The following is a 17,547-nucleotide window of genomic DNA, read 5'->3' as shown; positions in this document are numbered from 1 at the left end:
AGTGCCTGCTGCTCTGGGAAGCCCTCCCAGGTGCCCCTAGACCAGCTCCCCTTCCACAGAAGCCTTGCACTCATAAAAAACAAAACAACAAAAACCTTGCAATTAACAAAGTGTGGGGCTGCCCGTGTGGTACAAAGGTCTGGGCCTGCAGCTGTGGGTCGGCCCAGAGGGGCTCTGCAAAAGCAGGGACTAAGCTGGATTTCCTTTTGGGGGACTGTAAGGCCAGCTTGCAGAAAGACCATCAGTCTCCCAGCCTAGCCAATGTTCTCATGGTTGGAGAACATTTGGGTCCAAAGAGACTATCTTACCCAGCCTCTTTTTCATAGGGTTGCAGAACTGTGGGAGAGTCCTGGGGAAGAGCCTAGCATCAGGGTGACAATGGGGGGTTTCAGAATGGCTGTTTGCCAAGTGACAGGGAATGGTCTCAGTATTTTGATGTGGGTAATGCCTTTGGGTATCTTGGCCGCATGGCTGCGCCCACTGTAAGTGGCAGGGCTGATAGCTGAGGGCAAATGTGGGGCGCTCCCACACCGTCAGGGTGTACTGGGGGACATTATTCGAGGGAGGATACCCAGCTCCTGAGATCCTCGGGCTGCTCCGCTGACCAAAGCCGCCTTCCCCCAGGATTGTGTGTGCCACAGGGCCAGCGCCAGGGGCATTCTCAGATGTGGTGACAGTGAATGCCTCCAAGGAGGGAAAGTCCCGGGAGCGCTTCTCCTATGTGGTAAGAGAGGCCATGTCCACTTTCCCACCCACCCCACCAGGCACACACCTGGGGAACGGCCTGAGGCCTGACCACCTCTCTTCCTCCCACAGCTGCCCCTAGTCCAGTTCCTGGAGCCTGACAAGGGCCCCAAGGCTGGGGGCACCAGGATCACAATCCACGGGAGCGACCTCCATGTGGGCTCTGAGCTCCAAGTCCTGGTGAATGACACAGAGCCTTGCACAGAGCTCATGTAAGCCCCTGGGCTGGGCCATCCCTTCTAGCCCAGGGTAACTGGAAGGCTGGGGGGCTATAGGGGTGGAAGGACATCCTTGCACCAAGGATCACTGGAGTCTCCACTGGCTGTGTCCCCTTGGCCAAGCCCCTCTCCCTCTCTGAGCCTCAGTTTCCTCATCTGGTAAGAACAGTAGTTATGAGTAATACTGTGGCATACAGTAGGCACCTCATAAGTGACAGCTGCAGTGAGAATGGTGATGATTGTATACATTCTCAGATCTTCTGATGTGTCTGCCAGCAGGGGTGTGGTCCATAACCTCTTGGTGAAATGCCTTTGTTTTTATCATGTACTTACTGCATACCAGGCCCCAAGGATGGGCATTGCTGTGGCTACCAAGAAGAGTGCAGTACAGTCACAGCAGGGGAAAGCGGATATTCCCACAGGAAATAGAAACATCTGAGATGGGGAGAAAAATCAGTGTTTTCAGAATCACTCCACAGCAGGGATGGCCATTGAGAGAGGAACTCTGGGAAGTCTTCTTGGGTGATGTGGGATGGGGCAGAAAACTGGGAAGGACAGGCACGGTTTGAGGAGAAGGGAGGGTGTTGAAGGTGGAGAGCACAGCCCAAGCAAAGGTGTGGTGGTGGAAATAGGGAAACAACAGGTTTCTGTGCAAGGGGTCAGAAGCCCAGGCTGGGGCCCTGCCGAGGAGGCCTGGAACCCAGGCCAAGTGCACAGGCTCCTGCCCTGGGGGATGGGACAGGCAGGAGTGACCCTGGGGGGAGGTGGGGCCGTGCTGACAATGGCACTGCCTTCCGCAGGCGCACGGACACCAGCATCACTTGCACGGTGCCCGAGGGCACCCTGCCGGCCCCTGTGTCTGTGTGTGTGCGCTTCGAGCACCGGGGCTGCGTGCGCAGCAACCTCACCTTCCACTATATGCAGAACCCCGTCATCACGGCCATCAGTCCCCGTCGTAGCCCTGTCAGGTGAGACCGCAGACCTGCCCCACCCCAGGCTGAGCCTGCTCTCTGGACCTGCAGGGGGTCTGACAGGCTTGCCATCTCCCGCAGTGGCGGCAGGACCATCACCGTGGCTGGCGAGCGTTTCCACATGGTGCAGAACGTGTCCATGGCTGTGCACCACATTGGCCGGGAGCCCACGGTGAGGGGGCACAGGGCCAAGGCGGGTGGGGAGCAGCCTGTGGCCCTGACTGCCCAGGCCTCACTCTGCTGCCTCTCCCTTGCCTCTGTCTCTCTCTCTCTGTCTGTCTTCCAAAACCTCCATCATCTCTCTCCATTTCTCCATGTCTGTCTGCCTGTCCCCCACCTTGACCCTGGCCCTCCCCTGCCAGCTCTGCAAGGTTCTCAACTCCACCCTCATCACCTGCCCATCCCCGGGGGCCCTGAGCAATGCATCTGCCCCCGTGGACTTCTTCATCAACGGGCGGGCCTACGCCGATGAGGTGGCCGTGGCCGAGGAGCTGCTGGACCCCGAGGAGGCGCGGCGGGGCGGCAGGTTCCGCCTCGACTATCTCCCTGACCCACAGTTCTCTACGGCCAAGAGGGAGAAGTGGATCAAGCACCACCCCGGGGAGCCGCTCACCCTGGTTATCCATGTGAGTGCCCAGGGGTGCAGGGGAGGCGGCAGGGGAGGACATGGCGGGGCCAGGCTCCGCCATAGCCCTTGGTGAGCACCCCCGCTCTGCTCCCGCAGAAGGAGCAGGACAGCCTGGGCCTCCAGAGCCACGAGTACCGGATCAAGATAGGCCAAGTGGCCTGTGACATCCAGATCGTCTCGGACAGAGTCATCCACTGCTCTGTCAACGAGTCCCTGGGCACAGCCGAGGGCCAGTTGCCCATCACAGTGAGTAAACACAGTGCCGCAGGTGGAGGTGGCCCTGGCCCCCAGCCCTGCTCCATCTGCTTGAGTGCCAACCCCTTCCCCACATGCCATGCCGGTGCCAAGCATTGTGGTCAGTGGATGAGGCAAGGGGAGCAAAGCAGAGCTTTATATCCCCACTTGACAGAGGAAGCCCCAGCACTTAGGGACCTGCTCCAGGTCAGTGATGGGTGTGGGATAGGCCTGATGGGGCTGGACCTTCAGAGGCCATAAGAAGTTGTCCCTGTTTTTCAGAGCCCTTAGTCTGAAAAATAATCGAGGGTTTTGAAGGGGCGGGGGGGTGGGAGGTTGGGGGAGCCAGTTGCTGGGTATTAAGGAGGGCACATATTGCATGGAGCACTGGGTGTGGTGCAAAAACAGTGAATTCTGTTACACTGAAAAGAAGTTTTATTTTAAAAAAAAGTAAAAAAAAAAAAGAAGTTGTCCCTGTTCGACTTGATGCTCCCCCTGGAGTCTGGGCCTCCCCCACCATGCAGAGTCACAGAGGGGAGGGAAACAGGAGGAGGGCAGAGAGGGCCCAGAAATGGGACCTTTTCTATGTTGTACCTGCTTGCATGCCTCCTGGGTGGGGAGCTCCCTCCCTCCCAGGCAGCTGGTGATGCCCAGAATGGGCAAACTCTGACCAGAAAAACTCCCTTTCACCTGCACCCCGGTCCCAGTTATGCCCTCTGAGTCCTCAGACTTTGCCTGCTCCCTGGGTCCTTGAACAACCCTCCAGATATGGTGGGCTACAGCCAGGGCCTGTGAACTGCCCTGTGTCTGGTTCCTCCATGGCTCCTGCCAGGCTATAATAATGAACACAGCCCCATGTACTGAACACGTAGCCTCTCTAGCCTCTCATATAGCCCTCAGGGCAACTCGGGAAAGTGGGCGTGGTTATCTCTGCATTCCAGATGTGGCGGCTGAAGTTCAAAGAGGTTAGGTGTCTTGCCTGGGGCCCCACAGCTAGGGAGGAGAAGAGCCAAGGCACAAGTCCAGGGAAGCTACAGCCCCTCCCTCCACCTCCATACAGATCCAGGTTGGGAACTTCAACCAGACCATTGCCACACTGCAGCTGGGGGGCAGTGAGACGGCCATCATTGTGTCCATCGTCATCTGCAGTGTCCTGCTGCTGCTCTCTGTGGTTGGTAAGGAGCCCTTCTCTCATGACGCCATGCCAGACCTGCCCCACCTTGTCCCAGCCCCTCTGAAGACTGGCACATAGGAGAAAAGACATGATGGGCGGGGGACACAGCCTGCGCAAAGACCAGGTGTGCCCTGGCTACGGCTCATCCAGGCAGAAGTGGGTAGATGCTGGGGGATGTGCTGCCTCCAGGCTGTGGGCCCTGAGTGCCTGGCACAGGACCTCGGAACCTTGTCCTCCAGGTGCTAAGGAGCTACTGAGGAAACTTAAAAGAGCGTTGTTCAGGGAAGATTAACCTACATATTTGGTAGGCTGCCCCACTGTTAAAATAGTGGTTATGAAGGTGATATGGTTGATCCTTGAACAATATGGGTTTGGGGTGCTGACCCTGCACAGTCAGAAATCCACAGGTGAGTTTTGATTCCCCCAAAACTTAACCACTGGTAGCCTCTTGTTGACTGAAGCCTTACTGTCAACACATTTTGTATGTTACATGTGTTACATACTGCATTCTTAAAGTAAGCTAGAGAAAAGAAAATGTTATTAAGAAAGTCATAAGGAAGAGGGGTGCATGGGTGACTCATTCGGTTAAGCAGCGAACTTTGGCTCAGGTCATGGCCCAGGGTCCTGGGATTGAGCCCCGCATTGGGCTCCCTGCTCAGCGGGGAGCCTGCTTCTCCCTCTGCCTGCCTTTCTCTCTCTCTCTTTCTGACAAATAAATAAATATTTAAAAATCTTCAAAAAAGAGAAAGTAGTAAGGAAGAAAAAATACACAGTTCTTACGGTATCTATTTTTAAAAATCTGTGTCGAAATGGACCCACACAGTTCAAACTCAGTTGTTCAAGGTTTGGCTGCGTGTGTGTGTCTGTGTGTTTCCCCCTTCCCTACCCCAGAAAGGGACTATGATATAATACTGGTGTATAATATTTTGTGTTTCATAATTTTTGATCTTTTAAATGTTTCACAAGTTAATGCCTGGTCATTGTGGAAAGAACTGAAAATGATAACAGAGAACAGAAATCACCCATCATTTTCTCACCCAGGGAAAGTCACTGTTTACCATTTTTTTACTGAATTATAATTGACATACATTATTATATTAGTTTCAGGTATACAACATAGGGATTCAGTGTTTTTATTCAGTTACCATCTGTCACCTTACAAAGATACGACAATGTTATTGACTATATTCCCTATGTTGTACATTAGGTTCTCGAGGCTTATTTATTTTATAAGTGGAAGTTTATACCTCTTAATCCCCTTTACCTATTTCATCCAATCCTCCACCTCCCACCCCTGTCAACCCCCAGATTTTTCTCGGCATCTATGAGTCTGTTTCTGTTTTGTCTTGTTCTTTAGATTTCACATGTGAGTGAAATCACATAGCATTTGTCTTTCTCTGTCTGACTTCGTAGCATCATACCCTCTAGGTCCATCCATGCTGTCACAGATGGCCCTGATATTTTTCAGGGCTGGGTAATAGTTCACTGTATCAATACACCACGACTTCTTTATCCATTTATCTATCTGTGGGTACTTGGGTAACTTTATGTGTCTTGCCTATTGTAAATGATGCTTCAGTGAACCTAGGGGTGCATGTATCTTTTAGAATTAATTACTGTGTTTTCTTCAGTTAAGTACCCACAAGTGGAATTGCTGGGCCCTAGGATATTTGCATTTTTAATCTTTGAGGAACCTCCATAATATTTTCCACAGTATGATGGTTGCATCAATTTATGTGCCCACCAACAATTTACCAGGGGTCCCTTTTCCCCACAGCCTCACCAACACTTGTTATTTCTTGTCATTTTGATACCAGCCATTCTGACAGGCGTGAAGCGATATCCCGTTGTGGCTGTGATTTGCATTTCCCTGATGATTAGTGATGATGAACATCTTTTCATGTGTCTGTTGGCCATCTGCATGTCTTCTTTGGAAAATTGTCTATTTAGGTCCTCTGCTCATTTGCTAATCAGATTGTTTTTTAGTTGTATGAGTCTTTATATATTTTGGGGATCAACCTTTTATTGAATATATTGTTGGCCAGTATTGTCTTCCACTTATTTAGTAGACTGCCTTCTTGTTTTGTGGATGGTTTCCTTCGCCATCCAAAAGCTTTTTAGTTTCATGTAGTACCATTTGTTTATTTTTGTTGCCCTAGCCTGAGGAGACATATCCAGAAAAATATTGCTAGTACTGATATCCAAGAGCTTACTGCCTATGTTTTCTTCTAAACATTTTATGGTTTCAAGACTCACCTTTTAGTCTTTAATTCATTTTGACTCTATTTTTATATATGGGGTAAGAAAGTGGTCTAATTTCATTTTTCTGCATGTGGCTGTCCAGATTTCCCAACACCATTTATTGAAGAAACTGTCTTTTTCCCATTGTGTATTCTTGCCTCCTTTGTTGAAGATTAATGAACTTGTAAGTGTGAGTTTATTTGTAGACTCTATTCTGGTCCATTGACCTGTGTGCCTGGTTTTATGTCAGTACCATAGTGTTTTGATTATAATAGCTTTGTAGTATATTTTGAAATCTGGGAGCATGATACCCTGCTTTGTTCTCTTTCTCAGATTGCTTTGGCTGTTTGGGGTCTTTTGTGGTTCCATTTACATATTGGGATTCTAGTTCTGTGAAAATTACCACTGATATTTTTTGATAGGGATTGCATTGAATCTGTAGATTGCTTTGGGTAGAATGGGCATTTTAACAATAATTCCTTCCAATGTATGAGCAGGGTATAACTTCCCATTTTTTTGTGCCATCTTCAATTTTTCTCATCAATGTCTTTTAGTTTTCAGAATACACCTTTTTTTTTACCTCCTTGGTTAAATTTATTCCTAAGTGTTATACTCTTTTTGATGCAATTGTAAATGATATTGTTTTCTTATTTTGCTTTCTGAATAGCTCTTTATTATTGTATAGAAACACAATAGATTTCTGTGTATTAATATTGTATCCTGCGACTTGACTGAATTTGTTTAGTAGTTGTAATAATTTTTTTGGTGGTCCTTAGGGTTTTCTGAATATATTATATCATCTGCAAAGAGTGACAGTTTTACTTCTTCCTTTCCAATTTGGATGCCTTTTATTTCTTTTTCTTGCCTAATTGCTATGGCTATGACTTCTAAATGCTGTGTTGTATAAGATTGGTGAGAATGAGCATCCTTCCTGATCTCAGAGGAAACAATTTCAGTTTTACCCCACTGAGTTTAATATTAGCTGTGGATCCGTCCTACATGGCCTTTATTGTGTTGAAGTACATTCCCTCTATACCCACTTTGTTGAAAGTTTTTATCATAAGTAGATGTTGGATTTTGTCAAATAATTTTTCTGCTTCTGTTGAGATGATCATATGATTTCTGTCCTTCATTTGTTTGTTAATGTGGTGTATCATGTTGTGTGATTTGTGGATGTTAATCCATCCTCTTATCCTTACAGTGACTCCTATTTGGTCATGGTGCATGAACCTTCTAATGCATTGTTGAATTCGGTTTGGTAAAATTTTGTTGCAGGTTTTTGGACCTTGGTTCATCAATGATACTGGCCTGTAGTTCTCTTTTTTTTGTAATGTCTCTGTCCGGTTTTGGTATGCTGGCTTCATAAAATGAATTTGGAATTGTTCCTTCCTCCTCAGTTGTTTGGAATTATATCAAGAGGATAGGTAGTAAGTCCTCTTTAAATGTTGGATAGAATTCACCAGTGAAGCCATTTGGACCTGGACTTTTGTTTTAGGGGAGTTTTTTTGATTACTGATTTGATTTCATTACTAGCAGTCAGTCTATTCGGATTTTCTGTTTCATGATTCAGTCTTAAAAGATTGTATATTTCTAGGAATTGGCTCATTTTTTTTTCACAGGTTGTCTGACTTGTTGGTGTAGCCAACTGTATAGTATTCTTACCTTTTGTATTTCTGTGGTATCAGTTATAATTCTCCATTTTCATTTCTGATTTAATTTAGTCCTTTTTTTTTTTTCTTGATGAGTCTAAGTAAAGGTTTGTTGATTTTGTTTCTTTTCAAAGAACCAGCTCTAGGTTTCACTGATCTTTTCTATTGTTTTTTAGTCTGTTTCATTTATTTCTTCTTTGATCTTTATTTCCTTCCTTCTCCTAACTTTGTGTTTTGTTCTTCTTTTTCTAGTTCCTTTAAGGTTAGATCATTTGAGACTTTTCTTGTTTCCTGAGGTAGCACTATGAACTTCCCTCCTAGAATGGTTTTTGCTGCGTCCCAAGAATTTTGTTCTGTTTTTTTTTTTTCATTTTCATTTGTCTCTCTGTATTTTTTTATTTCCTCTTTGACTTCTTCATTTACCCTTTGCTTGTTTAGTACCATTTTGTTTAGTCTCTACATGTTTGTGCCTTTTCCTGTTTTCTTCTTATAATTAATTACTGACCACAGAAAAAAATGTTTGATATTACTTCAGTCTTCTTAAATTCATTGAGGCTTGTTTTGTAGCCTAACATGTGACCTATCTGAAGGATATTCCATGTGCCCTTGAAAAGAATATGTATTTTGCTCTTTTTGGATGTTATGTTCTATATGTATCTGTTAAGTTTATCTGGTCCAGCGTGTCGTTTAAGGATGATGTTTTCCTTATTGATTTTCTGTCTGGGTGATCTGTTGATGTGAGTTGGGTGTTAAAGTCTCCTGCTCTTACTGCGTTGCTGTCTATTTCTCCCTTTAGGCCTGTTAACATTCGCCTTGTATGTTTAGGTATGTTCAATGCATCGATCTTTACAAATGTTATAATTCTCTTGTCAGATTGACCGCTTGGTCATTATGTAGAGCTCTTCTTTGTCTTTATTATAGTCTTTGTTTTAGTCTATTTTGTCTGATGTAAGTATTGCTACCCCAGCTTTCTCTTCATTTCCATTCGTATGAAACTTGTTTTTCTACCCCCTTCGTATTAGTCTGTGTGTGTCCTTAGATCTGAAGTGAGTCTCTTGTAAGCAGCCTATAGATGGGTCTGGTTGTTGTTGTTGTTGTTGTTTTTTAAAGATTTTATTTATTTATTTGACAGAGAGAGATCACAGTAGACAGGCAGGCAGAGAGAGAGAGAGGGAAGCAGGCTCCCTGCTGAGCAGAGAGCCCGATGCGGGACTTGATCCCAGGACCCTGAGATCACGATCTGAGCCGAAGGCAGCAGCTTAACCCACTGAGCCACCCAGGTGCCCGATGTTGTTGTTGTTTTTAATCCACTCATCCACCCTATGTCTTTTGGAGAATTCAGTCCATTTATATTTAAAATAATTATTGATAGCTGTACTATCATTTCATTAGTTGTTTTTCGGCTCTTTTTGTAGTTTTTCTCTGTTCCTTTCTCTTCTCTTTCTCTCTTCCCTTGTGGTTTGATAGTTTTCTTTAGTGGTGTGTTTAGATTTCTTTCCTCTTTTCTCTTTCTTTTCTTTTGTGTATTTTATGTTCTTTCTTTGTGGTTACCGTGAGGTTCATATATAATATCTTCGGTATATAACAGTCTCTTTTAAGTTGATAGTAAGTTAATTTTGAACAGAACTTTATGTTTTTACTTCCCCCCATTTTATATATATATATATATATATTTAAGACTTATATTATTTATTTCAGAGAGCAAGAGCAGGAGAGGGAGAGAGAGGCTCTCAGGCCAACTCTGCAATGAGCATGGAGCCTGATGCAGGGCTTGATCTCACGACACTGAGATCATGACCTGAGTCAAAACCAAGAGTTGGGTTAAACCAAGATGCTTAAACCAAGACCCAGTCACATCTCTCCACTGTTTTATATTTTTGATGACCACATTTTACTTGTGTATTTTATGTATCTCTTAACTAATTATCATATTTTAATGAATTTTCCTACCTTTGCCTTACCTTAACACTTGCTTTATAAGTGTTTGACCCACCATCTTTATTTCATAAGGTTTACCACTATTTTAAAGCACACACTATTTTATAAGGTTTAAAACACACTATTTTATAAGGTTTACCACTGTTTTAAAACACAAACTAGGGGCGCCTGGGTGGCTCAGTGTGTTAAAGCCTCTGCCTTCGGCTCAGGTCCTGATCTCAGTGTCGTGGGATCGAGCCCTACATCGGTCTCTCTGCTCAGTGGGGAGCCTGCTTCTCCCCCTCTCTCTCTCTCTCTGCCTGCCTCTCTGCCTACTTGTGATCTCTCTTTCTCTCTGTGTCAAATAAATAAATAAAATATTTTTTAAAAACCCCACAAACTACTTTTTTTAATAATGAATTTTAAAAATATATATTTTATTTATTTGACAGAAGTCACAAGTAGGCAGAGCAGCAGGCAGAGAGAGGGGGGAAGCAGGCTCCCTGCTGAGCAGAGAGCCTAATGTGGGGCTTGATCCCAGGACCCTGAGATCATGACCTGAGCCAAAGGCAGGGCTTAACCCACCGAGCCACCCAGGCACCCTTTAAACACAAACTATTTGTGAGAAAGGGACATCAGCAGTATTTTCCTGGGTACTCCCGAACCCTTTACCATGTAAGAGTTTCCAGCCCACCAGGGAGGGGAGGACTGTGGGCTGAGGGCACCCATCCACCTTCCCACACCCTGCCCAGAGCAGGTGGAGAGGAAGCCAGCAGGACCTCTCCCTCTAGGCCTGGGTCCTGTGCACGGCCATGTGCCCACCAATGTTTTCTAAAGGGCTTTCCAGGCCTGACCTGCCTCTCTACCACCCTTAGCCCTGTTCGTCTTCTGCACCAAGAGCCGCCGTGCGGAGCGCTACTGGCAGAAGACTCTGCTGCAGATGGAGGAGATGGAATCTCAGATCCGAGAGGAAATCCGGAAAGGTACTTGGTGGGGACTGTGCAGGGCTGTGGACCTTGGCTTTGCCATCTGGGGAATGGGATTGAGATCCACTTACAGCTCCCCGGGGGCCAATCCACCAGGCTTTGCCGAGCTGCAGACGGACATGACTGATCTGACCAAGGAGCTGAACCGCAGCCAGGGCATCCCCTTCCTGGAGTATAAGCACTTTGTGACCCGCACCTTCTTCCCTAAGGTCAGCCCGCACCCTTGCCAGCCACCTCAGGGGCTCCCTGATCTCATTCTGAGCCATGCCAACCTAGAGGAAAACGTGGTTCCCCATGGGCCCCTTGAGCAGTGCGTAACCTGCATGCACGCTCACGGCAGCCTTGGCCACCTGCCCTCACCTGCCAAGGGAGGTGGCCCAGTTTCTCCCTTCACTTTTCTTCTCTACTCGTTTGATGTTTGATTGTCCATATGGAAGCCGGCTACTAACCCCACTGTGCTCCTGGGGTGTAAGGCCTGCTTCTCCCTTCACTGAGGGGATGAGCAGAGGCGGTCCATGCTGTCCTGGGCCCCTGGTGCCCCACCAGCCTCTCTCAGTGCTGGGTCCCTTTCAGGGGTTTTGATCTCTGCATTTCCTCCTCCTGCCCACAGGACTTGGCCTCAAGCTTCCCACCCCTCTTTGTGTTTCAGGGGCTACTGCCCTGTCCTCACCTTCCCTGGCTGGCCAGAACATGTATGCTGGTGGCAGTGGTCTGCCTCTTGCCCTGTGCACACTGCTCTCCACGCAGCAGCCCGAACGAGGCCACACCCATGGTCCTCGCTGGCCTCTCTGCTCTTTCCCCCACTCTCTGCTCAGCTTCTCTTGCTTCATCTTAAGCCTTGTGCCTTCTTGCATTGCACACCTTGCATCTAAAGGGAAGGCTCTACTCCTTCCTTTTCCCCCACAAAGCCCGTTGGGCCACCCCTCCCTTGTCTCTGGATCCCTAAAGCCCCTGGGCATGGCCTGCTGCCTCTCTTCCTTTGCTTTTGTTGAGCGGCCCTTGCCTGCCAGCCCGGGGAGACCACAGCCCTGCTGAGATGCTGGGGGGTGGTCTACCCCTACAGTGCTCCTCCCTCTATGAAGAACGTTATGTACTGCCCTCCCAGACCCTCAACTCCCAGGGCAGCTCCCCGGTGCAGGAGACCCACCCACTGCTGGGAGAGTGGAAGGTGAGTACCCCATGCATGTATGCGCACACACACAGGGATGCCTCAGAGCCACCCCACCCCCCCAGGCCTCACTTTCCTATTCATCTGATCCACTGATCCTAAGTGTGGGGAGTTGGGAGGAATCAGTCATTGCAAGACAGTGAGTCCATCCCAGGAGGCAGTCACGGAATAACCCCATTCAGGCTGTTAGAGGTTCTGACTTCGAGCCAAGGAGGCAAGGGGAGAGGATTAGGCCTTTCTGGATATCCCACTCCACCTGCTGCCTAGGAAATGGAAAGTGAGAGGGTCCTAGGCACAGGGATGCCTCCCTTGACATTCTCCGAGCCCCCCTTTCCAACTCAACTGAGCTATTATTCCCAATCATGGGGGGTTAAGAGACATCTGTCATGAAAAGGTGGTAAACTTACCATCCCAGGAGGCATGCACAGAGCCATTCAGGGCATTGTAGGTGCTGCCCCCAATGCCAGGCAGAGGCACCAGACCCCCGCGGACAGCACCAATTGCTCCTGCAGATCCCGGAGAGCTGCCGGCCCAACATGGAAGAGGGGATCAGCCTGTTCTCCTCGTTGCTCAACAACAAGCACTTCCTCATTGTCTTCGTGCACGCGCTGGAGCAGCAGAAGGACTTCGCAGTGCGCGACAGGTCAGGCTGTGAGGCTCTGGGAGAGGGGCAAGGGCCCGCTGGAGGCCACACAGCCTGTCGGGGCTCGGCCTAGCTGGACCCATGCCGGGGGTGGTTTGCAAACTACCCTGCCTGCTGGGCAGAGGGTGTCCACCTGGCTCTGGGCCCCACGTGCCTCCCTCTCCTGGGCCTGGGTGTCTAAGGCGGGGGCCCACAGGCACAGCAGTGGCTGTGGACATTAGAGAAAGTGGCTCTTTCTGCAGATGGGTTTGAGCTGCACTGCCCACCCAGGCGGACGTGGGGCCACCAGGTCCGTGGGGCCACGCCAGAGCCCCCACATCAGCCACGCCTTGGACCCTGGGGCTGATGTGCCTGTCCACCCGCAGGTGCAGCCTGGCCTCGCTGCTGACCATCGCACTCCACGGCAAGCTCGAGTACTACACGGGCATCATGAAGGAGCTGCTGGTGGACCTCATCGATGCCTCAGCTGCCAAGAACCCGAAGCTCATGCTGCGGCGCACGGAGTCCGTGGTCGAGAAGATGCTCACCAACTGGATGTCCATCTGCATGTACAGCTGCCTACGGGTGAGGCGGGGCCGGCCCACCCCTGCCCCCAGGACCAGCGTCACAGGGCAGCCCCGCTCCGCTGGGAGGGGTCCTCACGCCCTTTGCACAGATGTGGAAGGGGCTCAGGGAGCAGGCCCAGAGCATGCTCAGGCGGCTTTGTTCCAGATTGTTTTCTCAGTCGTCAACCCCCACCCCTGCCCCACTTCCTTGTCTTCCTTTGGGCCCCCGCTCGGTGTTCAGACCATAACTCAGGCCCAGTCCTAACCCTTAAGACTCCTCCAGGCTTAGAAGAGACGGAGGCGGAAATAGCAAATACAGAGCAATCAAGGCCACACAGTGGCGCTCAAGCTGTGAGGCCTTGGACCCCGCTGCAGGGTTCATGGTGGCTTCCTGGAAGAGGTGGCCCTAAGCTCTGGTCTGAAGGCTTTGTAGGAGGGCAGGAGTGTGAGGCCCAGCCTGGCCCAAGACGCTGTCCCGTCAACAGCCTGGGATTGGAGACCAGATCCTGTGTTCTGCTTCCACCTAAACTCACCCTGGGTGGTTTAGCAGAGTCACGGGGACTTGGGAGCCAGCTGATGCGGGGCCCAAGGCTAGCTCTGCTACTTCCTCACTGGGTGACCCTGGGCAAGTTGATGGTCCTCTCTGAGCCTCAGCAGTGAGGATGCTATCCCATACCGGCAAGAGTTGCTGAGATGACCAGATGAATGTACCTGCACACAGCCTGTGGTTTTCCGCCTTGGGAGTCCACAGAGACATTGGGGGTCAGGGACAGGAGGCAGGGGGAGGTGGGGAGAATGACGCTAGGATCCCAGGGGGGGTGTTACCTCGGCAGCAATGGAGGTGTTGGTGGGTGCAGGGGGTGGACAGTGAAAGTGTTCCACATGGGGGCCACGGCATGGCCAGAGGCTGGAGGGCTGGACCATGGAGGGTGGGGCTGGGCTTGGCAGGCTGGGCCCCGGCCCCTGACAGCCCTGTGCCCACCCCAGGAAACTGTTGGGGAGCCATTCTTCCTGCTCCTGTGTGCCATCAAGCAGCAGATCAACAAGGGCTCCATTGATGCCATCACAGGCAAGGCCCGCTACACACTCAATGAGGAGTGGCTGCTGCGGGAGAACATTGAGGCCAAGCCCCGGGTGAGTTGTGCGGCTGGGCAGCCAGGTGGGAGCCCCCTCCCAGGCTGGCAGGTGTTGGAGGGATCTACATGCCTAGAGCAGCCTGACTCTAATCCCGACTCTGCCGCCCTGGACAGGTGGTTGCCCTGCCTGGGGCCAAGGGTAGGGATGGGAAGGGCTTGCTGACTGTTTCCTCCTCTCTTGCGCAGAACCTGAACGTGTCCTTCCAGGGCTGCGGCATGGACTCGCTGAGCGTGCGGGCCATGGACACGGACACGCTGACACAGGTGAAAGAGAAGATTCTGGAAGCCTTCTGCAAGAATGTGCCCTACTCTCAGTGGCCACGTGCGGAGGACGTTGACCTCGGTGGGCAGGAGTGGGGTGACGGGCCTCAGCACTGGGCTACTCCAGCGGGAACTTTCTCCTGCTTTGGCTGCATATTCCTTTCACTCAGGAAATGTACGCTGATTGTGGCCCTGGGGACATGGAGATGATCAGACAAGGTGCCCATTGCCAGGGAGCTCCTGCTCTGGCAGAGAGATGGGTACTGCAGAGTGAGCAAGTTGCAGACAACAGTAAAAAGTATTCATGAAAGATGTGCTCAAGGAGTGGAAATTAGAGTGGGTTTTGAAGGATGAATAAGAGTTCTGGTTAGGCCAAAAAGCTGCCCTTTGTTCTGTGATCATAAGCCCTGTTCCAAGCACCAGGTTTTGATGATAAATGGGCACAGTGACTGACTGTTCTTCCCTGGGTCTGGCATGCAGGGGCCGGGATAGGCTATGAGAGGAGTTTGGGCAGGTACTCAGTCACCCGGAGCCTGGAAGGGCAGAGTCAGTACCTAAGAACAGTGAGAGTCATGGAAGGTATATAATCCCCTTCGCACATGGTACTTTTTCTTATTTCATCAGCAACAGTATATTAACAACCTCAAGGGTGAGGACGTTGCCAGACCTCCTGCTCTGTGCCCACCACAACCCTCTCCTCTGGATCTTTTTCCTCTTCCGCATTTTACAGATGGAAAAATAGAGGCTCAGAGAGAGGCAGGCTTGCCCTAGGTTCCACAGAGAGAGTGAGAGGCCTCTCTCTGGGTGGGCCAGGCTGGTGCTGCCCCCTCCAGCCTGTCCCTGTCTCTGACACCCCGTTCCCTGTCCCCAGAGTGGTTTGCCTCGAGCACACAGAGCTATATCCTCCGGGACCTGGATGACACCTCAGTGGTGGAAGATGGCCGCAAGAAGCTCAACACGCTGGCGCACTATAAGGTGGGGTCCCCAGCCCCACCCATCCCCCACTTGCACCCTCCCTAACCTCTGACCTCTGACCTCAGCCTCTCCCCTCCTGTCAGATCCCTGAAGGTGCCTCCCTGGCCATGAGCCTCACAGACAAGAAGGACAACACACTGGGCCGAGGTAGCACTGGTGGACACGGGGAGGGGGTCAGGCAAGGCTTTGGCCCCTTCTGAGCAGCCCTAGTAGGGAAACCGAGGCTTCGAGAGGCAGGGCTGGGCCAGGCTCTGGTCTCCTTGTTTGGGGACAAGAACTGGGCCAGGCCCCTCTGCCTCAGTACTGTTTGGGTAGGGCCTGCCGCCAGGCCTCCTCGGGCTGGGATCCTGTGGGTAGCCAGAGAGAGGCCCCAAGAAGGCGGGATGTGGTTTCAAGAGGCCTGGGCTGCTGCCAAGCTGGAGGGGGAGGCTGGCATGCCCATCAGGGCTTTGGGCTATATCCCTGCCTCCATCCCACCCTCCATGCACACCCTCAGGCTTCCAGGCCTAGCTGCCCAGCTGCCAGGCATGGGGTCCAAGGCTCCTTTGGTCTCAGGGTCTTCTGCTAAGGTCAGGAGCATGATCTGGGGTCTCTCCCTGCCGTTAACAAGGTCTGGGTTGGCAGGAGCTCTGGGTTGGGCGGTGGAGAGGGTGAGGGCAGCCATCCTGTCCCCTCTGGGATCTCCCGCATGCCCATCTGTTTCTCCTTTCTCCTGGTGGTCATCTCTCTCTCATGGCCTTTTTCTCTCAGTCTCGTTCTGTGTGTGGATCTCTCTTGCCTATTTCTCTTTACTGCTCTGTCTCTATTTCTCTCACTTTCTCTAGGTATTGCTTTGGATCTCTCTGCCTCTCTCCAGTTTTCCGTCTCCATTTCTGTCTTTCTCTCTCTCCCCCCTTCCTCTCTCTTGTTTATTTATTGTGTTTTCCCTCTCACAGTGAAAGACTTGGACACAGAGAAGTATTTCCATCTGGTAAGTGCCCGGCCTCCGGCCCTGGGGGTGCCCGCCCTCACTGGGTGTGGACTTGGCTTCCTGCCACCCTGGGGCTCTGGGCAGAGTATTCCCAGGCCCTGGGAAAGGCCAGGGATTGGAGAGCAGGGATGGGTTCCAGAATCCCCCGCATCCCTTTTGCACCACAAAGCATCTGTGGAACCAGATGGAACCCCGTACCTGTGGGTCTTGGGATAGGACCTCCCACAGGACGGCCAAGGATGGTGCCGGGCACCAGCCACTAGACTGACCGCTGCCCCGGCCTCCCAGGTGTTGCCCACGGACGAGCTGGCAGAACCCAAGAAGTCCCACCGGCAGAGCCACCGCAAGAAGGTGCTCCCAGAGATCTACCTGACTCGCCTCCTGTCCACCAAGGTGGGCCTGGCCTCTTCTCCCCCTCCCCCGTGTGCCTGTGCCTGGGGGTGGAGGGAGAGTTGGGAGCGCAGTAGGCAGAGGGCGAAGGAGGAACAGGCTCCTCACTGAGCAAGGAGCTCGACTTGGGGCTTGATCCCAGGACTCTGGGATCATGACCTGAGCCAAAGACTGACGCTTAACCAACTGAGCCACCCAGGCGCCCCCAAACAACTTCTGTATTAGCCAGCATGACAGGGCAGCAGAGGCCCAGAGGGGTTAGTCAGCACCCTGGCCCTACCAGCTCCCCCCCTCTGCCTCAGTATCTGGGTCAGTCCTTAGAATACCCCTGAGAAGAGGAGTTTGCTAACCCATTTCACAGACAAGAAAATGAAGGACCAGAGAGTTTAGGCACCAACCTGATGGTGCACGGCTTTCCCACTCACCAGCCTAAGCACAGAGTTGCCCACTCACTCTCCCCAAGTGGCCCTGGGCTGATGGCAGCCCCCTCATTCCTCTGCAGGGCACGCTGCAGAAGTTTCTGGATGACCTGTTCAAGGCCATCCTGAGCATCCGAGAAGACAAGCCCCCACTGGCTGTCAAGTACTTCTTCGACTTCCTAGAAGAGCAGGCGGAGAAGAGGGGAATCTCTGATCCCGACACTCTGCACATCTGGAAGACCAACAGGTTGGTGGGCCACGGATGTGTGGGCCGTGGG

At 51.1% G+C, this 17,547-nt stretch overlaps 1 protein-coding gene across 3 annotated transcripts in view; it reads left to right on the top strand.

Annotated features, from left to right (window-relative positions):
* Positions 1-17,547, top strand: part of PLXND1 (plexin D1) — a 57,537-nt gene that overhangs the window by 35,794 nt on the left and 4,196 nt on the right. For 2 of the 3 annotated variants that reach the window (XM_032343983.1, XM_032345479.1), the window contains exons 14-32: positions 625-724; positions 817-956; positions 1,763-1,930; positions 2,015-2,105; positions 2,296-2,559; positions 2,658-2,807; positions 3,856-3,970; positions 10,652-10,759; positions 10,859-10,971; positions 11,826-11,930; positions 12,443-12,573; positions 12,939-13,137; positions 14,106-14,252; positions 14,441-14,597; positions 15,387-15,490; positions 15,574-15,637; positions 16,426-16,460; positions 16,749-16,853; positions 17,353-17,516. In XM_032343983.1, the coding sequence (XP_032199874.1) occupies positions 625-724; positions 817-956; positions 1,763-1,930; positions 2,015-2,105; positions 2,296-2,559; positions 2,658-2,807; positions 3,856-3,970; positions 10,652-10,759; positions 10,859-10,971; positions 11,826-11,930; positions 12,443-12,573; positions 12,939-13,137; positions 14,106-14,252; positions 14,441-14,597; positions 15,387-15,490; positions 15,574-15,637; positions 16,426-16,460; positions 16,749-16,853; positions 17,353-17,516 (2,460 nt within the window). The remainder of the gene's footprint in view (positions 1-624; positions 725-816; positions 957-1,762; positions 1,931-2,014; positions 2,106-2,295; positions 2,560-2,657; positions 2,808-3,855; positions 3,971-10,651; positions 10,760-10,858; positions 10,972-11,825; positions 11,931-12,442; positions 12,574-12,938; positions 13,138-14,105; positions 14,253-14,440; positions 14,598-15,386; positions 15,491-15,573; positions 15,638-16,425; positions 16,461-16,748; positions 16,854-17,352; positions 17,517-17,547) is intronic. The other variant, XM_032344702.1, reaches the window with a different exon arrangement.

Source organism: Mustela erminea, chromosome 1 (assembly GCF_009829155.1).
Source record: "Mustela erminea isolate mMusErm1 chromosome 1, mMusErm1.Pri, whole genome shotgun sequence".
NCBI classification, from domain to species: Eukaryota; Metazoa; Chordata; class Mammalia; order Carnivora; family Mustelidae; genus Mustela; species Mustela erminea.
The sequence above is the reverse complement of the archived record's forward strand: the minus strand, read 5'-3'. Positions and strand labels throughout refer to the sequence as shown.